This window comes from Talpa occidentalis, unplaced genomic scaffold (assembly GCF_014898055.3).
Source record: "Talpa occidentalis isolate TD23 unplaced genomic scaffold, MPIMG_talOcc4v2.1 talOcc4.3, whole genome shotgun sequence".
In the NCBI taxonomy this organism is placed as follows: Eukaryota; Metazoa; Chordata; class Mammalia; order Eulipotyphla; family Talpidae; genus Talpa; species Talpa occidentalis.
In genome coordinates this window covers 150,488,944-150,513,911 of record NW_023603184.1, presented here as the reverse complement: position 1 = coordinate 150,513,911, position 24,968 = coordinate 150,488,944, and the positions used below count along the sequence as shown (strand labels likewise).

The following is a 24,968-nucleotide window of genomic DNA, read 5'->3' as shown; positions in this document are numbered from 1 at the left end:
CCGTCCAGCATTGGGGCACAGGGACCCTGCAGTTGGGCCACTGACAAGCAGATAAAGGCTACTGCGTTCCATGTCACTCACAGCCTGGCAGAGGCGCGGACGGGCCCACAGCACCCCATGCCCCCGGCCCTGGCACCCGAGACGGTTGCTCCAGGGGTCCCGCCTGCCAGGTGCCCCCTGTGCCCCCAAGCCAGCGCGGCTCGGCTGGTCAGGCCTCGTCTCTCCTGGTCAGGAGCCAGGGCAGCGGCCGAGCTGTGGGTGGAGGTGAGCACGCCTCGCACAGGGCAAGTGTGTCCCCAGTTTTCTTGTCTGCCAGCATCAGCGCTTGGGTCTCTGGCCCCTCATTGATGCTCTCGGCTCACCACGGCAAGGCTGCAGGGCAGGGGAGCAACCTCGCTGCACCCTACTTTATCGTTTGCCAGTCACAAGTTTCTGCGGTGGGGCCGGGACTGTCCCGGGCAGCTGTCCAGGGGTCAGCGTGGACCCGCAGCGCAGCACCTGGGCAGCGTCCCAGGGCGGGAGCCGGGGGCTGCCCTGTTCCGGGCCTGAGGGCAGGCTGGCACCCCGGCTCCCGCCAGCTAACCGGGGGATGGATCTGCCAGTGGCCTCATCCCTGAAGGCGAGAGTAGCCCAGCCCACGCCATGCCTGTCTCCGCGGTCACATGCGTGTTCAGAGGTTCCGCCCACCCACCAGCCCTGCCGTTGTCAGTAGCGTGGCCTTCACGGATGCTCAAGTGCTTGATTGCCAGAGCATTTGTTCTCATCCGCATCTGAGCACACGCCCGTTGGTTGCACGGTGCACACCTGGCTCTAGTGGCGGCCACGGCACCCACTGGGGGGGCCTCCCACGCAGCCACTGGGGGGCTGCCCACGCAGAGCTGGCCCCAGGGTCTCTCCAGGATCGTACGCCAGGTTCAATCTGTCCAAGTTAAATCACCAGCAAGCCACCCGGTGCCGGGGGCCGCGCCGCCTCTTAGGGAGCTGGCTTGCCCGCTGGCCAAGTACATCATTCGGCTGCATCTTCACCAACACGCGCAGTCAGGGCCCCTGCGCGGCCCACAGGGGTGCGAGCAAACCGGGAAGAGAGGTGGTGCCGTGGCCGCCACTAGAGCCAGGTGTGCACCGTGCAACCAACGGGCGTGAGCTCAGATGCGGATGAGAACAAACGCCCTGGCAATCAAGCACTTGAGCATCCGTGAAGCCCACGCTACGGACAACGGCAGGGCTGGCGGGAGGGCGGAACCTCTGAACACGCGTGTGACCGCGGAGACAGGCGTGGCGTGGGTTGGGCTACTCAGTGAGAGAACGGCAGCCAGCCAGCTGCGAGGGCAGCCTTAGAAAGCCGTCCCAGAGCTTCTCAGTCAACGGCTGCACCTTGTGTGGGGTGGGCGCCGCGGCAGCCGGGGGCAGGGAGCGTCTCCCGCGGCCGTGAGGGGCTGACCGGTCAGCCTGCCCCTGCGCCCGGCCTGCGCCGTCTCCTGTCTACCCTGGCCGCTCATCACGCCTGGGCTTGCTCGTCCCACGCGCGTTCACCTGCACAGGTGTCCCGTGGCGTCAGGCCTGGAGGGGACTCGTGTGTGAGGCCCAGAGGCTTCAAATTTGTTCACCCTCTCGAGTAGCCAGAGGTGCGGCTAGTGTGAGGGCTGGCACGTTCCCCTTTTCCTCCTTTGGATCCGAGGCTACGGGCCGGGAGGCCAGTGCACTGCAGGGAAAGTGCCCGGACTCTGGGCGGGTCTGAACACGCCGCCGGCGGGAACACCAGCCAACCCCCGAGGCCCTCTGGGTCCGTGTCCATGGCCCGATTCCAGGGGGAGACAGGACGCATCCATCCCAGGACTCCGGTCCCTTCTCTCTCAGGGCGGGGCTGTGCCGGGCGGACACCCTGGGGCCGTGGGCTGCGTCTCCCCCTCCCCCCGCGGGCAACCGACCTGCTCCCTGTCCCAACTGGAACACGGCGGAGTCAGCTCCGCGGGACGGCAAGCAGGCAAGACCCGGAGCGCCAGGCCAGCCGCGTTCAGGGAGCCCCTTGCGGAGAGCGGGGCCAGGTGGGGAGCGAGCGCTGCCAGCCCCGGCTGTGCGGACCCCAATCCATTCTCACGTCTATTTTCTGCGTGCATTTCCACGTGCACGCAGAGCTGTGACCCAGCCTCACAGAGAGCCGGAGCTCCGCACCCTGGTGTGGCCACGGTGCCTCCTGCCCGGTGAGGCCACGGCCAGGCCGCAGCTTTGGGAAGCGTGATCACGGTCAGGATTTAAGATTCTTCCAAACCTGCCGCCTAGGAAACAGACTGTCCGCTGACCACGGGGAGCCTGTGTGAGTGCTCACGGGGGACGGGCCACGGCGCCACGGAGGGTGCTCACCCCGGGGCCCCGACTTCCCGTGAGCACACAGGCGCCTGCCAGCGGGTGACCTAAGCCATCGGCGTGCGAGCCGAGGGGCGTCCAGGAAGCATCTGTCAACACAGCACCACCCTCGCATCTACTTCTCGCCAGGCGCAAGTGCCTCCTGCTGAAAGCTAGAAACTTCCCGAGGAATACATGGCAGCCGAGCGCTGCCCGTTCGGGTGATCAGAGCCACGGCTTATCTGCTTCCTGCCGGCAGGTAAGTGGCCTCTGCCCCGGTTCTGCCTCACAATCCCGGCAGACACATGTCCTCCCGGAGACAGCCTCAGTCCCGCAGCTGCCGGAGGGTCCAGGGGATTGACGGGGCGGCGCCTCCGTCCAGGGCCACCGCCGCGCGCACTGGGGGCAGGGCCCAGGGCCACAGCGGCCGGGCGGGGGGGTCGTGCCCGTGGGGCAGGGGACAGGCACCCGTGGCTCCCCACCGGCCGGCTGTCCAGACGAGGGCGGCCGGACAACGCGAGCGGCAGGTTGTTAGAGTTTGGGAGAACAGCAGCGGCTAACAGTGACCAGGTGACGTCACGGCAGGGCTTGCGAGAGCCGAGCCACCACCCGCGGAGGGGGGATGCGGGCGGAGGGGGGGACGCAGGTGGACACCCCAGTGCGTGTCCAGATGCACGAGGAGGCCCAGCGCAGGAGGATCCCGGACTTTTCAAACCTCCCCAGCACCCCAGAAGCGGGACTACCTTCTAGTCATTTCTCTTCAGGGACTCCCGGGAGAAGGGCTGGGGGCGAGCAGGACGGTGGTGCGGCCGACGCAAGCCACACGCAGCCGAGCAGCAACCCAAGGCCCAGGGGAGGAGAGCAGGTGGGGGTGTCGGTGCTCGCAGAGGGGACCGCGTGGGGCGGGGGAAGAGCACGCGGGGGTGACGCGGTCTCCGCCACAGGCGCGGCCCAGAGCTCTGCGCCGCCCGCCCCCCGGGGAGGGTGGACCGGGCTGGGAGGCCCCGCGCCGCGCCGGCAGGACCCGCCTCAAGGAAACAGGAAACAGACGGAAGCCCAGCCAAAGAAACAAGCTGCCCGCCCCACTTTCCAAAGATGGGGGGTCAGGTTAGTCTTGTACAACAGCCTTCCAAATTGCTTCCTGGACACATTTACAAGAAAAAATATTTTTAAAAAACACAAATGAAACCCCAATTGGGGAACAATTGCAGGAAGAGGAGGAGAGACCCGAGAGACCAATATTTTTGGACTTGAGCTTTGGAAAATATACATTGGGTCGCTCCCCCGCCCCAGAGTCCCTATTTCCCATATAAGGGCCTTAATTATTTTGGTACTTTCCAGAAGGCTGGGAGAAGTCTAACCGGGTGTTCAGACCAGCTGAGCCACCAACTGGGCCCCACCGCGTGCTTCGTGGCGGGGGGGGGGGGCACAGTGGGGCAGCAGCCCAGGCGCATGCAGGCAGGAGGCTGTGGGGGCACAGACCCAGTTTCCACTCAGGGCAGACAGGGGCCTGGGAGCCAGGCTGCTTCTGGAGGCGCTGAGGTCGCAGCAGGGGAGGCCCTGGAATCAGAGAGAAGGGGGGGGGCTCGCTGTGCTCCCTACGCCAGGGCCCAGGCACCTTGACTCACACCACGCAGAGGACGACGCTCCAGGCCGTGCACACATGGGAGGGGAGGGGGGGGCGGGGGGAGGGACAAGGAGTCAGGCAGGTAACGAGAAGGCCACACACTGGGGCGGAACCGCGGAGAGCAGAACCAGGCGGGGAGAACAGAACCAGCCGAGAGCGGAATCAGCCGAGAGCGGAACGGGCCGAGAGCGGAACAGGCCGAGAGCGGAACCGGCCGAGAGCGGAATGGGCCCAGAGCAGCAGACGGCAAGGCGGGGGGCTTAGGGGGCTTTGCAGTCTGAGTTCTAATGTTTACGGTTTGGTGCAGAAAACTCGGAACCAAGGACTGGAGGAAACTCGGCGTCCTCCAGGGAGTGAAACGCTGCCCTGGCACCACTCTGGGCCTCCAGGCGAGAACCTGCCTGAGGGTTCCCAGGGCTGCGGGACTCGGTGGCGAATCCTGAGACCGTCCACACAGCACTTCTGGGGTAAACGCTTTCCCAAGGGAGGGGCTCCTGAGGAGGCGTCAGGCTCTGGGGCTGGACAGCAGGGCAGGCAGGCCTGGACACATGCCCCAGCCCACAGGCTCCCACGCTGTGCCCGTCTCTGGCCTGGGCACTGGCAGGTGGAACGCTCGGTGGATGCGGAGACGCTTCCTCGTGTCTAACCCACAGGCAGTGCCAGCCACAGCGAGGCCGGAGGGCAGAGGCCATCACTGTCCTGCATCCACAGTGCTGTCCCAGCTCACCTGCTTACCCAGGTAACGTCCCACCTGAGCTCTGAGTGTTTGCTGAGTGAGAACTTGCTGGGACGCACATGAGGGTCCTAACCGACCCAGTCTCTGCCTGTCAGGACGGGCCCGTTATCAGCAGAGGAAGGGATCTTGCTGTGTAGACATGTGAGTTTGGATTGGATTTGACTTTCAAGTCCAGTCCTTCCCCCAAGAACTGTCACAGGGTCCCTCATCAGCTACAGAGCCATTCTGTTTTCAGGAAGGAGTTTTAAGGCTTTTAGAATCCCCCCCAGCCCCATGGTTGGTCCTGGCGCCACACGGGCTGCGGACGTCGCTCCTCTGCAGGCGCCAGAACCTCATTCACGCCCCTTGCGTGGACGCACGTGGATGGCGGGACAGCGGGGTGGGGTGGGGGGGGGTGTCTGAGTTAGATCAAGGCTGTAATCCATGCTCGAAAGCAGCCTCTCCCCAAAGGACGGCCGTCCAGCAGCCCCACTGCGAGCAGCTGAAGCGGCACAAAACCTGCAGCTCCCGGGGGCGCGAAGGGCCAAACGGGACCAACCCACGAGTCCTCTCCGGGCGGCACAGTGGAGAAGCTGGCGTCGCCGCCACAGCTGGAGCTCTGGACAGCAGAGGAGACAGGGTCAGCGCCGGCCTCGTGCTCACGCCCGGCACACCGCCCGTCACAGGTGGCTCGGACACAGGCCCAGGACGCGTGCCCAGGCCGGTGTGAGGGGGTCGCTCCGCTGTGCTCCCTGGCCATGCCCTGTCACCCCGTTCTCCCCTGTTCTTGGGATTTCCTCTTCTCTAGCGTTGCCCGTAATCACTACTTCATCCAAGTCGCTGGGTTTATTACTCCCAAAACGCAGCGGGCGTGAGGCTGATTCTCTCTGCTGAGTCACAGCAGGTCGTGGACGTCAATTAAAATGCGTGCGCTCGAGCCTTCAGCCCTTGGGTGCCTGGCCTCCTCGGTGCGCCCGCCCACCTCCCGCAGGCTCTCCGTGGGTGCCCCCCAGGGAGTGTCCCTCTGCCCCTCCCCCTCCCCCGGATGGTGGCGTCTGAGCATCAGGCCGGTCAGCGCCTCTTGTCTCCTTTCTTCCTCCCCAGGAAAAAAACAGCCCTCAGCACAGGCTTCTTTGACATGGCAAATGAGAGTAGCGGAGAAGAGGAGAAACAGCAAACTGAACTTTGCCGGAGAGCTGAGTATTTAACACGCACAGGCACACCACGCTTGCACATGTGCACACGCGGCCATGGCATGAGACAGGCCGCCTTCCACGCCGGATCTTTTCAAACACAGATTCTTGTCAGCACTGATCCGGACACTGACACCCAAATGTTAGAGGACAAACACTCACAGGATTTGCTAGTTAGATGACATGAGCTGTCGCTGTCGTGGGCTAGAATAATAAAAAGAAAGCTGGGCCTCCCTGGTGGCGTAAGGGGTTAAGTCTCAGCACGATGAGCTATCTCCAGAACCTGCAGCACGAGGTCGAGGTCGAGGTCGAGGTCGAGGTCGACGCCAGCCAGGGAGCTGCCCACGTGGCGCAGCCGACCCCTCCTGTCTCCCTGCTCTCCCCTCAGTAGTGGATTTCAGTCAGTCTGCCTGTTCTGCTCCCCACTCTCTCTGGTAAATCCTCTCACCTCCCCGCCACCCCACACCTCTGGCATGCACCCCAGCTCTTGTATGCATAAATAAATAAAACAAATCTTCAAAAAAAAAAGAAAAGAAACCCACTACAACAGGAAAGAAAGCAAAGCGGCTAGACTTAGTCTTTTTAAGGGGGGAGCCCTCGCAGCCACAGCGTCACAGTACTGACCCTGCCAGATCTCCTGCTCGGGGCCTGGAGGTCTCCGTCATAGCCATTTGTCTGTCCAGTGGAAGAAAGAAAAACTGACATCAGTGTAGAGAAGACGACGCAGACGGGACTCAGCGGGGACGGAGGGCGCTTCTTAGTGGGAGGGGCGAATGGCAGGCCCGGGGGCAGACCCTGACCTTCCCCCAAAGCCTCTCTGTGCCCCGCAGCAGTCAGGCCAATGCCCAGAGCTCACGGGGTGCCCCTGTCACCCCAGACCCCTCCTGCGAGGCACAGAGCCTGGGTGCAGCCGCCTTTCTGGGGGTTTCCTCACTTCCGTGTTTGGGGCATGGCTGCAGGAGTCCTGGCTGGGGAGCGGGGTGGGGGGTGGCGCGGCCCAGTGACGGGTCTCGCTCTCGGCTCAGGGTGAATCCCGGCGGTCAGAGGCGCGACGGGCCCGCACCGGAGACCCAGAGAATCCTCCAGGCCCCTCGGGGAGCAGAGAGGGCCCTCTCTGTAGGCCCTTCACTCGCCAGTCTCACGCCTCCACGTTACAAAGTGGATTCTGGTACCTCCTGACCTGTCCGCTCAGACACAGTGGCCGAGGGCTCTGTACCCTTGTCTGCGCCGGCCACGGGCTTTCGAGGTGCCCCGTCCACCTGTGGAACTTCTGCTGACTCGAGAGAAACGCTGCCTGGAACAGCGAGGGATGCTCTCCGGCAGGAGGAGGGCGAGGGCCCCACAGTGACCCAGCGTGGCAGGGACCCAGCGGGCATGGACAAGTCCAGAGCCCAGGGAAGGGCTGCGTCACTCCAGGGCCCGGCTGTGCGGACGTGGGACACGCTCCCCGGCCCCAGGGATGAGCGTCAAGCACTGGGCCAGCCCACGCCAGGAGAGGAAGGCGCCCCTCCCGAGGGGCCAGGCGTGTGCCACCATTTAGAGGGTCTGGCGGGGGCGGCGGCCCGGCCTGGGGGCGGCCGTGACATCAGTGGAGAACCAGCAAGTGACTTCCAGACAGACCATAGACCCAGATTCACGAAATGCGGATTCATGTGACTGAGTCACATGGTGCCTGCTGCCACCCCAGACACGAGGGAACAGGCCGGAGCTCCGGGAGCAGCCGGGCAGGGTTGCTACAGAGCCCCAGACAGAGAAGGCGGCTGCGGTGACACGGCCGGAGTGAGTGCGCCGCCCGCCCCGCGTGCCCGGCAGCCACCAGGCAGGGCCGGCAGCGCCGCCCAGAGAAGTCGCCGGTGACCTCTGTCGGGGCACGGTTCACTGAGTCAAAGGACAGATGCCCCAAGGGCATGAGGGGCAGGACTCCTGGGAAAGGCAAAGGAAGCCCCAGCTCCGCGCACGAGGCCTCAGGCAGTCTGAAGGCTGGAAGGAAACAAGCTCCAAAGCAAGCGCCTGGGGTGGCCACATCCCGTCCACTCCCCCGGCAGGGGCAGCCCTCGGCCACGCCTGACCTTGAGTTTAACACAAACAGCTGGGAAAGCGCCAGCTGCGGGGCAAATGCGTCCCCCGACAGGAGGGACCGCGGAGCAGCCAGCCTGGGGATGCCAGCTCGGAGGCTGGGCTGCTAGGACGCTCCCCGGGGGCACTTCCTGGTCTCGTGTCCAGATGTCCACAGTGGCCACTCCTCACCAGTGACGTGTCCAGCCCTGGGCTCCGCCCTGTCCCTGCTGGTCAGGACTATGGCAGCCCGGCCAGGAGGCCCATGGCCACGTGTGGGGAGCTGGTAACTGTCATCTTAAAAGGTAAAACACATTTTAAGAAAAACCCAGAAATTTGCTGAGTAGTTCTGAGGTGCCACGGAATGAATGAAGCACAAACACTTGACCTTGAGGTCAGAAAAAGTCCTCGAAGGGGAGAAGTCGTTAAAAATCAGCCAGAGTCGGGCCTCCCTGGTGGCGCAAGGGGTTAAGATGCAACATATGAAGCTCAAAGCAGTCACTGCACCACGAGTTCCATCCGCGGCTGACCAGGGAGCTACCCACACGGTGCAGCAGACCTCTCCTGTCCCCCCGCTGCTCCCCTCAGCAGTGTGTTTCGGTCCACCTGCCTGCTCTGCTCCCCACTCTGTCTCTGGTGAATCCTCTCACCCCCCACAACTCTGGCCTGTACCCCAGTTCTTGTATGCATAAGTAAATAAATATAAAAAAAAAAAACAGCCAGAGTGACTCCAGCACTGACGGCTTTAAGCTGCGAGACAAAATGGTCGTCTTTGGTGTCGTGGGAGTGACGGTCTCTGTTCTGGGCTGGAGCTGGGTCCCTCTCAAAGAGCACTTTCTGGCCACGAGTCAGCTTGGAAACTTAGTTAGAATGGACACACGTGAGAAAATAATGCATTTTTCATGAGGAAAAATGACTCTAAGTGTAACCTTTCAAAGGAAGTTCAGCAGTGCCGGGAACTGGTCCGACCGGAGGTGCTGGAGACTCGACACCCCACCTGTATGCCTGGGGCTGGGGGGGGCAGGTGTGGGCTGGGGCCCCGGAGCAGGGCCAGAGGTGCGGTGGCAGGGGCTGCTTCCTGAGGAGCGGGTGGGTGCCCCGCCCCACTGGTGGGTGACACGTGTGCCTTTTTTTTTTTTAAGATTTATTTATTTATGCATACAAGAACTGGGGTACAGGCCAGAGAGGACTCACCAGAGACAGAGCAGGGAACAGAACAGGCAGACTAAAAAAGAAAAATACTGGATGGTCTCACTCATAGCAGGAATTTAGAAAACCTAAATAAGGGACCAGGAAAAAGACTAATTAATACAAAGTAAAAATCAAAATCAACAGGCAGCTATAAACCAGAGACACACGGGGGGGCAGGGAGGGAAGGGGAGAGGAAGTTCTAGGGTCAAAATAAGGGGGGGGGCGCAATTGTATGGGGAATATAACCAAAATGAAAATGCACACATTGTGCAAAAACGAAAATGATATAAGAATTATATAAAATAAAGTATTATTTAAAAAAAAAAAAGAACAGGCAGACTGAAATGCACTGCTGAGGGGAGCAGCGGGGAGACAGGAGAGGTCTGCTGCGCCACGTGGGTAGCTCCCTGGTCAGCCGGGGATCGAACTCGTGCTGCAGAGGCTGCAGATTGCTTCACAGGTTGCGTCTTAACCGTTTGCGCCACCCGGGAGGCCCAGGGGCGCCTTTCTGGATGAAGATGCACTTGGCGTTTTGGAAAACTCCCCACAGTGGGTCCCAGGTTAGGCTCTGTCACACCACAGAGGGTCCCAGGGCAAAATTTCTCCGCGATCTCACCCAGGCGGAGGCCCTGCACCCCAGTCAGGCTGGGACAGGGAAGGAGGGGCAGCGGGAGGGACAGAGGCCTAAATCGAGGAGCGAAGTGAAGCAGAACAAAACCCAAGCACTCCAGAAACCTCGGCGCTGGGCCTTGTGGGAGCCCCCAGGCACTCACGCGTGTCCCCAGGAGCCGCAGCAGAGCGGGGTGTGAGCGCTGCGCCCCCCACGGCCGCCGCCTCTCCTGCAGACGGGAGCCACGGGCAACGCACTTCTTCCTGGAAACCCATCCCGGTATTGCAGGCAAAGGTGGACACATTGGTCACTGTCCACTTCTAACAAGGAAGATGCAAAGATCACATTGTCTAAAATGAGACCCTCCGAGCCCTTCCAAACACGCTCGGAAGGCAGGGGCCTCCCCCAAGGGTCTGCGCACCACCGCCGGCTGAACGGAGGGGCCTGCGACGTGGAAAAGACAAGAAAGACGGGAGCTTCTACCAGAACTGCGCAAACCACAGATTCCAGAATATTAAAGAGCGCATCTGCTGCTGGCAGAGGGGGGAGACCCGCTCAGCGGGACAGTGGGGCTGCCCTGCCCGGTGCCGCCAGAGAGGCCAGGCTGAGGGTGGGCTTGAGGTGGAGGCAGCGCTGACCAAAACTGTGCCCCTGGCAGGCCTTGAACGGCCCCTGGGCACTCACACGATGCCCACCGGGAGGAGAATCCCCAGGATCGCGCGATCGCGGCTTCTGCAGGCAGCTCCTCCGGAGCACAGGAGAGTGGCAGGGCGGGTCGCCGGCTTCCGGGGCTTCCACATCCTCCCGCCCTTCCCGCTCCTAGCATGGGCTGCTCTGTGAAAGATTCCTGGAAACGGACGCTTGGCACCTTGCCGAGAGCGCGTCCCGCGGGGAAATGCAGCCATCTCCAGCTCAGCTCGTGGAGACCGGAAGGCAGGCCGGCCTGTCACCCGAACTCACTAACACCGCCGTTCAAAGCTCTCTGGGGGCAGGACACGCTCTGAACATCTTAAGAAGGCGACAAATTCTTTCCCCAGAAAAACGCAGGCGCACAAGAGCTTGCTCGGGGTTTCGGGGTCACGGTTCAGAGGCATCCCGGGGTGAGTCGGGCGAGGTCTCTGCTGCCATGTCCCTCTCGAGCCGTGTTAGTCAGGCGCGGCCCTCACCATTCCAGCCCAAGGCTGTCCGTCAGGGTCGCCGCGGCCCCCGGGCTGCGAGGCCAGCGCCAGCGCCAGCCCAGGCCTGGCTCACTGGACGCCTCTCGCCCCCTGACATGGCACCAGCCTTACTTGGGCTCTGAGCCCACCCTGCTCTGGGCCAGCCCGGCAGCTGTCTGAGGCTCTGCACGCTGGGCCTGGCACTTACAGTGTTTGCTCGCACAAACCTCACTTGCTCCTCGCCCATCTGTGAGGGGCATCTGTGAGGAGGTCACTATGGCTGCCGACGGGGTCCCCACGGAAGGCGGCTCTTTGGCCGACTTCACCTGTGGGTGTCACTTCCTGGCAAACTCCCCCCCGTGGCTCTGCTTTTAGCGCTGCAAGTTCCACAGCGAGGTGGGGGAGGCGTCAGACCACAGGCGCCGTCTGGGGGCCTAGGGAGGCTGGGTGGAGGCGGCCCAGCCCGGCCTCGGCCACGCAGCTCCACCAGCACGCCTGTGCGTGGGTCAGCAAGATGCCCGTCTGGCTGGCACCCCAGGGTGGGCTGACCCAACACACTGAGTTTCCTGGCCCCACGCCTCATGCAGAGCGCAGCCTCTGCTTTACCTGCCACTGTGCTTTTGGGGGAACCTGAATATCTGGGGACTGTTTAAAGAAAAGTGCATTTGGGCTGGTTGACCTCCAGCCGCCGGCTACCGGGGCTCCACCATGGAGGGAGGCGGCGGCTGGTGGGGGATGGCTGTTCCCACGTCCAGCGGGCAGTCGGCGGTGGTCAGGGGAGCACACCGCTGCCCACCGGCCTCGACTATGGCTACTTTCCTGGGGCTCAGAGTAGCTGGGGAGCGGGTCTGGGCTCAGGCCTGCAGCCTGACGGGAGGCTGAGCAAGGGGTGCCGTCCGCGATGGGGGGGACGGCCGCATCCTGGCGGGTGTTCTGCACGTGGACACTGTGCGGGGCTGGGGTCCCACTCGGGAGAAGACCCCGCAAGGGCGCCTCTGCCCTCTGCACCTGACTGCAGAGGCGCCCGGTGCGAGGACGGCGGGGCGGGGCGGGGCTGGGGCCGGGGCCACTGCTCACTGACCCTCCGGCTTCCGCGGCTGCCCACCGACGCACGCTCGTCTTCGTCAGACGCCTAGTGGGAGAAGAGAAGGCGGTGAGGGCGCGCGAAGCTGCAGCCACGGCCGAGCAGCCGTCCTCGGGCTGTTTCTCCATCATCCAGGTCAACATGGGCCGGGGACACGGCTCCGCGGGGGGCCCCGCAGCACCCCAGCCAGTCGAGCAAGCCCCGGGGCCACCCAACAGTCACCGTGAACCGCCGCCTGGGGGCACCGGGGCCGGCGTCTGGGTGGAGGGGGCACCGGCAGGAGCCCCCTCACTCGGCTAACGCGAGAGCGCGAGTTTCGGCCCCGCAAACACAAACCAGGGGCCGCCCGAGGACGGAGAGGTACTGACCGAGGTGCTCCTCCGGGGCCGGCGGGAGCAGCGCTCGCTGTCCTCCTGCCAAAGCAACGCAAACAGTGTGAAAGGTCGGCGCACCCCGGGACTCGGCGTTGCTGCCACGAAAGTCAGGCCGGACAAATATTTACTCTGCTGAGAGGCTTCCATTAAACCTCGGGGGAGGGTTTTCTCTGAGGGGCAGCAGACACGCGAGCACAGGAGTCCTGCTCTGGGCGGTGGGGGGAGGCTGTCTTCCCGCTCAGACCCCGTCTGGCCCTGGGCTCAGGCTACCCGCACCCCACCTGAGCCCACCCCTCCGGGAGCCAGGGCCCCATGGGGAGACCCGCTGCTCTGTGGATGGGGGGCGCTCCGGGGTGCACACCTCGGGGGGCATGTCAGCGCCGCTGTGCTACCTCCTGAAGGCGCTTCGGGCACTAAATCCACCCACCTGCCCCCACCGGCGCTGTGTGAGCCTAAAGCGGCGGCTGCACACAGGGAGGTTTGCAGGGGGCGTGCGCGCTGCATGTATCAGCACCCCCTCGTTTACTCACACAGCCGCCCCCGGGGCCAGGGCCAAGCTTACGCTCCCTTAGGTGACTTTACGGGTAGAGGCACTGACCAGGATGTTTCAGTAGGGCTGAGGGCTGGAGGGCGCTCGGGACAGGCTGATGAGAGGAGAGAGCTGTGTCTCTGGGGGCCGGGGGGCCGGCGAGTGCTGCCCCTCCAGAGCTTCAGGGTGGGGGCCCATGTCCGCCCGAAGGACAGGAAGGCCGGGCGCCCACGGGGAAGCCAGCTCCTGACTGACATGCGAGTTGCTCTAGGAAGCTGGCTGGGGAGGTGAAAGGGTTTTTCCACCAAAGGGCAGAGGCTCCGGGGCCAGTGGCCAGGGAGGAGGGGCCACGTGGGGTGGGGAAGGTGGGAGTGAGAGAGACCAGCAGCTGACCGTGCTTGTGAGGGGGGGACGCAGCACGACCAGCCCTGGGTGCACTGGGGCTTGGCCGGGTCGTGGCAGCGAGGAGGCCGTCAGCCGAGTGTGCGTCACAGAAGGCTGAGGGGACCGGGGAGGCGGGGCGGGGACCTCCAGGCTGTTACTCCAGAGACCCCGGGGGCAGTCACCCCAACACAGCCGTCAGCAATGCCTGGCCAGGCCCATCTCTAACCAGGTTTCTCCCAGGATGTAAACAATCAGGCCGGAGGGAGGAAATCTCCTTATTAAATTAGGGTGCAACAGAAATCTGTCTCAATAATTAAACCACATAAAAATCACATCATAAACCATTTAAATTTCTTAAAAGCAGATGCAGGCCTACCATCCACCGCTCGATGTCACCCCATTTTGTTTCCAGCCCATAATATTTCTATAGACAGAAGGGAAAGAAAATTAGGCAAGAAGTGAAGTGGTAACTCAGAAGGAGCTGTTCCAACATGCACGTCACAGCTGCTGCCAGCCACTCGGGGTGGGGGGTGGGGGGTGGCATGCCAAGGCAAAGCGGCAAATCACAGGGCAGTGGGTGCAGCCTGGAGCCCGGGCAGAGCCTGCCTGCCCCCTCCCCACCGGCCAGGCAGAGACCAGGACAAAGCCCTCCCAGGAAGCGGCTAAACTCAGCCCAGCAGAGCTGCAGTCCCCTGGGAAGCTGTTGCTGCCTCCCGGCCAATCACCAAAGGAGCAGCTGAGGGCCGCTCCAGGGGTGAGAGGCCCGGGAGGCAGGCAGAGGAAGGGCGGCCTGTCCCAGCCACCTGACACGCCGGCTAGCTTCAGGCCACCATCCCCTGCGCCCTTGGCTTGTCTCGGGGCACGCACGGGTGCGGAGGCACCTGGCGGCCTGCAGTTCAGCGTCAGGTACAAGGAGCACATCCCCACCCAAGTCTGCAGGCTTTTAGCTAACCCCTCCAAGCTTTGGCTTGCTTGTCGAAACTCAGAGTTAGGGAAGTAGATTCGAAGTCGCTGCTACTGCCTCTCGGCTCTGGGATTCCACAGTGGCCACCAGGGAGAGCCTCAGGTTCCCGGTCCCAACTTTTCTTTCCTGTTCACTCTTGGAAATCTAGGCACAGCTGCCACGCCTCCCGGCCACAGGGCAGCAGGGAGGGGGGTGGGGGGAAGCCCCTCTTTGCACATCACAATCTTATCCCTGGGAGGGAAAGACGGTGCTGGGAGCACAGGTGCTGTCCCCGGGGTGACACCCCAAGGCGCTGCTCTGCTTGCTGGCGGGCGACCCCGGGCCTGCTTCTTCTCTTCGAGGCGGCAGTCAGAGGGACGGAGGGGAGCACGCGTGGGGAGGCAGAATTCAGCAATGCTTTAGAAGTTCAACCCACACAGCTCCCCACTATCAGAGCTGCAGGATCGGCCTTTCTCTGGAGGTTATTTCCCTTCCACTATTTTGTCTGGAAAGCGACAAAAGTAAACGCTTCTGAAAGTCTGAGTCTATCCTCGGCTTAAGGGAAAGGCAACCGCTGAGGCTGTTCTGCGCTCAGGTCACGTCGGCCTGTCACTGTCACATTCCAGATCTCCCCCACAGCAGCGTGACGTCGTCAGCCCTCCTTTATCTCGTGGTTTAATTACAAAGATAGAAGGAAAACATGGCTTTCTTTTTTTTTCTTTAGGGAGGGGGCTCTATATAAATTCCCAAGAGATTATTTAGATTCCGAGAGTCAGTGTTCCCAGCGTCCTATCTGCCGGCTCCCTGCCCACAGTGAAAGCCGCTGCTCTTCTGGACAAAAGCAAGAATCCCTCCTTCAGCTCCACGGGGGAGAAGCCCAGACAGGGGTGCGGTCCGCGGTGTCAGCAAGCAGCATCACGGCCAGCTCGGGGAAGCGATTCCAGATGGAAACGTCTGTGAGCAGCCGGTGAGTCATGCAGGGAAGCCGGAGGCACGGCACGCCGGTGCGGAAGGTGCTGGACTTTCAGAAGCAGCTTTGACTCGACAGAGAAGCCGAGAAGGAGACCAGCCAAGCGGACTGGGGGGCAGGTTCGCTCCTGCTCGTGTCTCAGAGCTGGTGACGGGATCGCCGCCTCCGCCGGACACGCCTCCGCAGAGCCACGCGGACGGTCCCCTCCTGGGCTCGCTCCGGCCGGGGTGTGTGTGCACACCAGCACCCTGCCAGTGTCGGATGCTGTCGCTGGCGAGATGTGAACAGAAGGTGGTGGGGGTCCGGCAAGAAAAGGAGCGAGTTGGGGGGCGGTGTGGAGGGCCCTCCACACCCCGAGGCCCAGCCGGCCTCTCCCTGGCAATGGCTTGCGGGCGCCTGGACCCCCAAGCGCTGGGGTCAGCGCCCACGCCCACCTGGGCCGGGGAAGCCGGCAGCGTGCAGGTGGAGCCTGGGGCTACTTCCCTGAGGCCTCGGGCCAGGCAGGCCAGCAGCTGCGCCCCGGGGGGGCCGGAAAGGAAAGGACCTGGGACGGGGCTGGCAAGGGGGCCCGGAGGCGGGACCTGGGTCTCACTGACAGCTTAGGGGCTGCGTTCCAACTCCTGAAATGAAGTTACCTCGCCCACACTTTCTTAGCCGTTTTAAAAGGAACATCAAGCTGTTCTTTCTGCAGAAACCAAATAAATGTATAAAAAGAAACTTTCAAAGGATTGTAAGTGACTAAATTCGCTTACGGGCAAGACCCGCGTCTACGGACCCCCAGCGCTGAGCCCGGCAGCCTCACCCCTGCCTGCGGCTTCTCGCAGGCCAGAAAAGCTGCGTCCCAACTGCCCAGGTTTCTCTCTTTCCCGCGGCCGCCCTGCTAGCGCATTTACTCTACTCCTCGGCGGCTGGACGAGGCCCCGGGGCAGGGACAGGCACGCTGGACCCTGCGCCTGAGCATCGGGGACAGAGGACGGGTTTATTTTGAGCTGTCAGGCTCACGCTGCCCCCGCCGTGCCCGTCAGAACGTCCTGCGCTTTCCAAGGAAGCTCTATGGCAGGTTATTGTCTTCAAAATGGGATTTCAAAAGCTCTCCCAAATTCTGAGATGTGCGCTGGTTTTGTTTCAGAATTCTTTTCTTCTCAGAAATGATGAGGCAAATGGGGGAGAGACGTGAGGTGCTGTCAGCTCATAAAATGGTGTCTGACGGGCGGTCGCGCTGGGGGTGCGGCGGGGCCCTAAGCATTCGCGTCCAAACCCATTCAAAATCAAGGCAGCGGCAGCGGCAGGGAGAACGTGCCACCCTGCAGGGAAAGCGTGACTCTGAGGGGAGCGGCCGGGCAGGGACAAGCCGGTCCATGCAAAGGCGGAGGGGAGGCGCCTACCTTTTGAACCTGATAGATCTAGAGAGAAGGGAAGAGAAAGAAAAGACATGATTTAAGGTGACAGACACATCCGGAGGCTCTCAAGTACCCGGACCGGGAGTAAAAGCCACGCTGGGGAACCAGCCAGGCCCGAGCACGGTGACGTGCACATGGAGAAGCTTTCGGGTCTCGGGAAGAACTGGGCTCCCCGGCTCGTCTGGCGTGTTTCAGACCCGGGGCGGCGGGCCCGGCACGGGGCTCGGCCCCGCCCCGCCAACAGCCCAGGGTCAGCCTCAAGCTTCTCTTCGCAGCCGTGACGTCACCAGGGTCACCGGATCCACGCGGGCACGTGCAGACACGGTGGGGAAAGGTGGTTTCGTGCCCTCCCTCGAGCAGACGCCAGAGCTGCCAGGAGGACTCCGGTGCAGGCGCGTGAGCGCGGGAGCAGGGCGGAAACGCGCGGTTCTGAGGCTTAGGATCACGCCCCGACACACTATTTTGCTTTCGAGGGGTTTCCTCACTCTCGCTAGGGGAGCCTGAGACACCCACCTCTCGCGCTCACTCAGCGATCATTCACCGAGTCAGTCTCTGTCCAAGGCAAAGCCAAAGCCGTAGGATTAGAAACTTGGGGTTTCTATTTCATACGCGTGAGCACGGGTGGATACAGGCGACATCAGGACATGCTGTATGAAACGGCCCTCCAGCACAACGGTGCCAAGGTCGCAGCAGTGAGAGAGACGCCCCTCCGCGCCCCGGTCTCCGCGCCCCGGTCTCCTTCCAGCTCAGGTTCTCACTGGACGTGGAAAGGTCACTGCCTTCCCTGAAGAATCTCCAGATCTGTCTTTCCTCAAAAATTTCATTAAAACGTGACTCAGCCCTTTACAACAGCCCCACAGCACAGCTAACAAGGGCTGCACTGGTTCTCAGCGTCTGCCCTTGGAGGGGGCACCACGAGGGGAGGAGAGTGGGTTGCTCAGGAGGGCGGGGCCGGCCTGGTCTGGGCGATTCCGCAGCCGGTTCCCAGCACAGTCTGCCGGGCTTGAGGCAGATCGGCCCGCACGCTCGAGCTCTGCACCCATGTCTCTGTCTTGTGCCCCGTCCAGGCCCACCTTGGAGGGCCCCAGGCCCCAGTGTGGCTTCCACCACCCACCTCTAATCCCCCCAACCTCGGGGAGTTTCCAGCTCCCCAGGCCCCCCCAAGTCGGTCCACTGCTGCCCCGCAGGCACTCACAGGTTCAGCCTGCCCCGAGCTGTCCCACCTCCTTCAGGGAGCCCTCGGCTCCACTCAGAAGCACCTGCGCAGGGGTGTGCCGGCTTGCCGCCAGATGACAAGATGGAGAACATTCTTAATTTTGACATCCAAGTATCAACCCTGCGAGCTAAACACTGATCCTCCAAAGTAAATTCATTTCTGCTTAATCAACATCTTGAAATGCCAGGGCCCTGGGCTATTAGATTGTGCGACTGAAACTGTGTTAGCTGCTTCCAAAAATAGCAAGGCCCGGAGATGTGATATGCCAAGGGAGGTTGTGGAGGCGCTGCCTAAGCACCCTCCGAAATCCTGTCCCGGACCCGTGAGTTACCTCGTCCAGGTCGGGGGGGGCTCAGGTGGGTCAAGGCGAGAAACAGCGAGGCCAACCGTGGTGCTTCCGGGCCCTCTCACTAAGAAAATTACCTATTTTGTGCTTGTTACACAGTTCTTTGAATTCAGCACTAAGGGGGAAAAAAAAACTTGCTTTGGAAGGTATGTTCCCACCTGCAGGGACGGGCTGAGGCCGCGCCTCTGCCCCTTGGCTGCGCCGCCAGCCACACACGGTCACCCCGAATTCCACAGCTGACAGACTGCCTCGGCCTTTGTTTTTGTTTGTTTTTATTGTAGCCTGTGTGCGTGGCTTTGTGGCAGGGGGTGCAGGAAGGCGGCCAGCTTCGCAGCTTTTTCAGACCTAGACTTGAGTCTTGGCCTTCTTAGTTTTGGGGAGAACTCTAGTCTCTAAGAAGGTCCAGTTTCCTCACCTGTAAATGACACATGGGCTGCAAGTGACAGTGCAGGCCCCGCACTGCCACATGCCCGGGCTCTGGGGCGTCGGCCTCTCCCCCCGCCCAGCTCGCCTGGCCGAGTAGTCACAGGTGCACCTATTTTATCTGCCCTCTCCAGCCCCTCTGTGGAGAAGCAGACTCAGACTCCCCATAGGGGTGGTTTCGTATTTAAAGACCCTCCGTTCCCGACGGCAGGCCTGTCCCCTGTGTCAGTCAGTGCCGGGGCCGGTTGGGCGCCCTCCCCGCTCCTCCCTTGCCTGGCCCGGCTGTCCCTCCCAAGGGCAGCTTCTGCAGGCCTGCCTTTCCCGCTGCAGCTGCTTCCTGTGGCGTCTGCGCCAGCCAAGTGGGCCAGAGGTAGGGACACTGCAGCTTCCTCCCCGACAACGCCACTCCCCTGTCGCTCTCAGCCTGGGGCCGGGGCTCTGGCGTGGGACTTGCCCCAGCAGGAGTCTGCTTCGGCCCAGAAGGACTACGAAGAGGCTGACAGTCTGCCTGTCCATGGGGGATGGGGGGTGAGCACAGACAAACCACCACAGACAGGCAGCAGACGGCCACGCTCCCCGGGGGGTCACCCCCCAGCCTCCCACATGGAGGCACCTGTTCCCAGGTCTGGAAGCCCCTCGAATGCGGGGAGGACCCCCGAGGCCACTGTCCTCGTGGGAGACCCTCCACACCCAGGCATGACGAGCAGCTGGAGCCCTGGCCACCACTTAAATGCCTCACAGACAAGTGAACGTTGGGAGGAGAAGCCCGAATCGGAACGCCGCCTTCTAGGCGAGGACACTCGTGTGCACGAGGACGGGAAACCGCCAAGTTTTTAACGGAAGGGCCCAGCTTTCACCGCATTTTCTCCGCAAAGCCAGGCCGCTTGCGTGTGGGTGCAGGGGCCTAGTGCCCAGGCTCGGTCCCACCACCCAGCGGCCAGGCTGGTCACTTGGGCTCCCATGCCCCTGCGTGCGGCGGGGGCTCCCCAGTGCCCAGGCTCCATGAGGGGCAGCAGGAGCTCCTGATGCTGCCTGGCGGTGGCCTCCTGGCTCGCCGGCTCCCACCCGTGTCCTTCCCGCCTTTGGAAGGCCACCGCTTTCTGGGTTCACCTCTGCGTCTGAAACGGAGCACCTGATGTGAGGGCGCCGTGGCAGAGCCCCAGGCCGCAGTGGCGCTGGGATATCACGAGCTCCTGCGGCTCCGGGAGAGCGGGGCGCCGGCGGGTGGGAGGGCGGGCAGGAGACGGCAGGGGTTGAATCCCTCTTCACGTTTACTTGCTAAATCAGGAGCTTCTGCGCGAGAGCTCTGCGGGGCACGAGCTGCCATGTCACCACATGCATGCACCCGGCGCACCTGCGCCCGGGAGGTGGAGCGTGTGGACACCCGGCGGCAGGGCCGGGTCTGCTCCTGGTGAAAGTGACTTTCCTTGGATCCGAGCTACGTGACTGACCACCGACCCCACGGAGAAAGCGCTGGACCTCCCAGGCCACCCTGCTTTCCCTGAGCGTGCCGGCGACTCCAGCAAGGAGCTGAGACGCGGCACCCCCATGGATGACGGGCTGACGAGGGGTGAGGGCGCAGAGCTGAGACCAGCCAGCAGTGGCAGAACCTGCCAACCCACAAAGTCTGGGCGATTCCTTCCAGAACTCTTTTACCACCTTAACACGATAAGGACGGGCTGCCGGAGACCAGGGAAGCAGAGGGAGCAGATGAAAACAGACAACCCGAGAGGCTGGGGTTCCGCCTGGCACGCCTTCTGAGAAAGGCGGCCCAGTCCCCAACCTGCGGCCCGAGGAGGGGGGACTCGCAGGGGTTGCGCAGGAAGGGCCGGAGGCCCTGGGGGTGCAGGGCAGCTAAAGGGAAATTGGTATCAGATGGTCTGAAAGAGCAATTTGTCACCTAGAATATCTATTTTTAAAGTCCAGTCCGGGCTTGAAGGTGCGCGTGGGGCCTCCAGGATCCTGTCTCCTGCCCGCGGCTGGGAAGCTGGTGGCACTGACCCAGGCGCCGCGGCCACCGGATGTGACAAAGGCCACAGCGCGACGCGATTATCCCGTCTGGCCACCTCCCAGCACCAGCCCGCTCAGGAGACTTCCCTGAAAGTGATTCTTTGAGGGAGTTTCAGTAATGGCTGCAGGTCAGGCCCCACCCCGGGGCTTGGGGCCGGTCGCCTGACAGGCTCCAATCCCAGCTGGAGCCCCCCAGTCCCGAGGGCGACACGGGCAGGGAGGGCCCCTCACCGTCACAGCCCCTCAGGGTCAACTCGTGAAAACTCAGGAGTGTCCACTTCCAATTTTAAAATTACACATGCACGCCCAGGGGAGGAGGGGCAGAGGACACGCTACGCCCCGGCTTCTTGGGCTAAATGGATAGGAAAAGTGTCAAAACATGAGGTTCTAAAAGAATTCTAGAGGTAAAACAAAAACTGGGCCTTGCGCCTGCATTTGCGCCTCCACGGTGCGGGCTGTGGGGATCCACCCCCGTCCTGTAAACACAGGTGCTCCTGGAGAGCCGCCCGCCCGAGCACTCGTCCGGGGCTCCTCCCGGCCACGCTGGTTCTCAGGAATGTCCCTGCCGACCTCACCGCCTGGGGGGCGCAGGCGCCTGCCCGTGGGCACCGGCCCAGTGTGAGTCTCCTGACCACCCCCCTTCCCCGATTCCAGCCTGGCCCAGTCGACGAGCTCCGGGGCAGGGCCCGGCCTCCGCGGGAACGTGACCTTGGGACTTGGCAGTGCTGCTCAGAGAACCCGGAAATCCAGATTCTATCTGCAACGCCACAAGCTGCGCCACACGGGTACACTTCAGACACCAGGCGGCCTGCACCCGGGAAGCCGCGGGTGGGAACAGTCCCTGGGGGGCAGTGGGCCCCTCAACACTGTCATCCCAGACGCCCCCAGGAGGAGCCTGGAGTACCGCGGTCAGGCCCACACAGGGTGCGTCCCAGCGGGGCACTGGGAGGGCTCCACCATGCCCTGTGCCAGGCCAGCAAGGCCCGGGGCTGTGCCTGCTGGCCCCAGAGCCCTCCCTGCCCCCGCGACCCGGCTCCCCTCAAGGCCCCAGGGGCGTAGCCAGGGCTGACCCGGCCACCTCGCCGGCGTCCGCCCTGCCCGGCATCACCTGCCACTCAGGCACCTCGAAACCCACCTGCAAGTGTGGAAGCCGCAGGGACGCGCATAAACGAACAGTCTGGCCGGCTTGCCCGCAAAGCCAGCAATAACCTGCTTTTCTTTGGCATTTCAAAGGCGGTCAGGGCTCGAGCGCAACAGGACGCTCAGGTCGGGCCGGTGCCCGGCGAGGGGGGCGGGGGGCGGCGGGCACCCGAGCCACGCGCCCTGCCCGGCCTTGAGCGGGGTCCGGGCCGCGCGCCGCGGGGGCCTAGGCCGGGCGCGGGGGGCCGGGGAGGGGGCGCGGGGTCCGCGTTACCTCCTTCTGCTGCCGCTCCAGCTCCTTCATGCGGATCTCGCGGGCTTCGGCGCGGGCCGCGCGCTTGGCCGCCAGCCGGGCCTCCGCCTGCAACAGAGGACACGGGTTACGGGCTGCGAGCGGGCGCGGGGGGCGTGGGGGGCGCAGGATTCGCGGCGCCGGAGGCCGGGACCACCCCGGGCCTCGCTGCGCGCCGCTCTGAGACCCCCGTGTCCCCCTGTCCAGCGCTGTGGGGGACACGCGGTGGTCACGGGGGGGGGGGGCCGCGGGAGGGAGGCCCCGGGCACTGCGGCGCCACCCCACCCTCCCTTCGGGGCAGGACGCTGAGGCCTGCGTGGAGGGGGCGCCGGGGAGGGCGGAGGAGCCCCGGCACCCCAGCCCCGGCACCTATCGCGCGCCTGGGCCCTCGTGGGCCTCACGGCCCCGGCCAGGGCAGAAGGGCTGTCCCAGCTTTGGGGGCCCCTGCGCGGACCATGCGCTCCTGGGGCGCTGCCTGGCGCGGGCATCAAGGCGCAAGCCCCGCTTTTGCTTTCCAGGCGACTCTGCCCGCCAGGGGCACAGGGCACGAGCCCCAGGATTCCGCCTCCCGTGTCAGAGGTGCCACCTCTGGCCACCTGCTCCTTTGGGGGGTTCCAGGCCGCTCTTCCCCGGCAGTTGCGCAGACACAATTCTCAAGGCCTCACTGTTCCCGAGATAATCTTTAAATGTTAAAAGTCGCCCGTGAGGCCTCTGGTGTGAAGGTGGGGGCACCGGGCGGGGGGCAGGCAGGGGCACCCCGCGCCACCTCGTGGGGAACCAGTGCCCCAGCCAGGTCGAGCTGCGCTCCCTGAAGGGCTTAACTCCTGCAGAGACTCGGGCCTGCCGGGCCAAGCAGCGCATATGGTGGGGGGCCCCGCGCCCCCCCCTTGTGGCTCCTCACACCCGAGAGTCAAGAGGTGCAATCACAGCTGCACCTGAACCGTGACACCTGCTTGCGCTTTTATTTTCTCCTCCCGTCACACGGCGTGAAGGGCCGGGCTGTGAAAGGTCCAGCAGAGGACATCCGGCCACACCGACTTCCTCCCGCACCCTGGCACCCGAGGGTGATGTTCACCAGGGGCGCCGGCTGCCCCTAAGCGGCACAGACCAGGCTCCCGGCCTGGGGGGTGGGCAGGGGAGGAAGAGGGGGTAGGTGAGGGGAGCAGAGGCGCGAGGAGGAGCAGGGGGGCTGGCAGGGTCAGGGCAGAGGCAAGTGAGCCGGAGGTGGGGTAAGGGGGACGGCCTCTGAGTGGGGACAGTCCAGGGGGCCGGAGGCCAAGGGGGCACTGGGAGGCTGCAGGAAGAGCCCCACCCACGCTGTGGGGACCCTGCGTCGGGAAGTGAGGTGTCTCCAGCCTCGGGGGCCTGTGGTCTAGCCTCTCAGGGCACCTCTGGGAGAGAGACGGGGGTGAGGCTTGGGGCCAGGGTGAGCTCAAGGCCAGGGGGGTTCTCCACCCACGGGCCTGCGCTAGGGGCATCACTGCGTCCCCACAGGGCTCCGGAAGGCTCGGGCCTGCCCTGGGGCACTGACCCAGGCCCCCTCCCCGCCTGCCCAGGGCTGGGGAGGTCCCTGGGCGTGGGGCTGCGCACAGCGGAGGCAGGGCTTGGGGAGCGATGCCGGTCCACATGGGGGGGCGGGTCAGTGGGAAGGGGGTGCTGGCCCATCAGGGGCCACGGAGGAGGGTGAGGGCCGGAGTCTCCCCTGTGGGCCTGGAGAAGCTGCCAGGAGTGTGAGGGGCTGGGAGATGAATTTGGTCCACAGCAAGCGGGCCGTCCTCCCACAGCCGGGAGCCAAGTCCTGCCACACGGTGCCCCAGGAAGGCCCTCAGCTCCGGAAAGCCCCCAGCGCCCGTGACCGCACCCAGGAGGCCTGGGCGGAGGCCGCACTGGCTGGCCTGGGGCCTGACCCCAGACGCGAGGGGATGCGTGTGGAGCTGCAGCTGTGAAGCATGTGGCCATTTGCTCAGGAGGGGATGACAACTAAGACAGGCGGGGAAGCCTGAGGCCAGGCCTGGTCTCACAGTGACACCCTCCAGCCCCTGCCCAGCCCGGCCTGGCTCTGTCTGGCCTGGGGCCGAGATCTTGAGGAGACCACCCACCAAGCATACACGCGGCCAGGCATGGGCTGCCCACCTCCCGCCTGGAGACGGAGGCTTGAGGGGCACTGCAGGCTGGACACAGGCCCCGTCTCCAGCTCCCAGGGAGGGGCCACCCCCTCCAGCTTTGGTTTCAGGGCTGGATCCCCAAGCCTCGTAAGCAGTAGGTTCTCAAGATGATTTCCATGCAAAGTAGCCAAGTGGGCGGGGGATGTGTGTCCTGCACAGGAGTGGACAGGAGGACGGGCACCGGGCAGTGGGACCCTCGCTGGCCCCTGTCCCCACCCCGAGGCCCCCCAGCTTCCATGTGTGTTTTATTGCAGTTTCACAAATGCTCAGCTTTCCGAATCCCTTGCTCGGGGCACGGCACTGGGGTCCCCCAGCGAGGGGTTCCCTTTACGGTCATGGCTGCAAATATGATGGCCACAGAGGGGCAGGCGTGGGGCTAACCACTGATACGGCAGCAGCGCTAGCCCCCACCCTGCACACAGACTGACCCCGAGAATCTTCCCACGGGTCCCTCAGGCAGGCAGCAAACCCCCCTGTAGTGCTGAGGTCACAGACGGCATGCTCAGTGCAGTGACCAGTCCAGGAGCGCAGGGACAGAAGGAAGCTGGACTGGGCTTCGCTGCCCGTGAGTCACCATGTCGGGATGGCCACTGGCCGGGGCAGCCGGCCGTGAGGTTGTGGGTCTGAGGGCGCCGGGCCTGGTGAGCGCCGGATGCTGGAGCTCGTGCTCTGTTCCTGCACCTCGGCTTCGCTCTGCTTCAGTCCCGTGGTCAGGACGCTGCGCGTGGACAGTATTTTCTGCCGCTTACGAATTCCACTCGGTAAAGAGGATGTAAAGACCAGCAGGGCTGAGAGAGGGGC

At 63.7% G+C, this 24,968-nt stretch overlaps 1 protein-coding gene across 1 annotated transcript in view; it reads right to left on the bottom strand.

The window, feature by feature from the left end:
* Positions 1-24,504, bottom strand: part of LRRFIP1 (LRR binding FLII interacting protein 1) — a 53,102-nt gene extending 28,598 nt beyond the window's left edge. The window contains exons 1-5 of the mRNA XM_054699470.1: positions 24,499-24,504; positions 21,985-22,071; positions 12,344-12,388; positions 11,973-12,023; positions 6,503-6,553 (exon numbers count right to left, since the gene is read on the bottom strand). Coding sequence (XP_054555445.1) covers positions 6,503-6,553; positions 11,973-12,023; positions 12,344-12,388; positions 21,985-22,071; positions 24,499-24,504 — 240 coding nt within the window. The remainder of the gene's footprint in view (positions 1-6,502; positions 6,554-11,972; positions 12,024-12,343; positions 12,389-21,984; positions 22,072-24,498) is intronic.
* Positions 24,505-24,968: the final 464 nt, after the last annotated feature.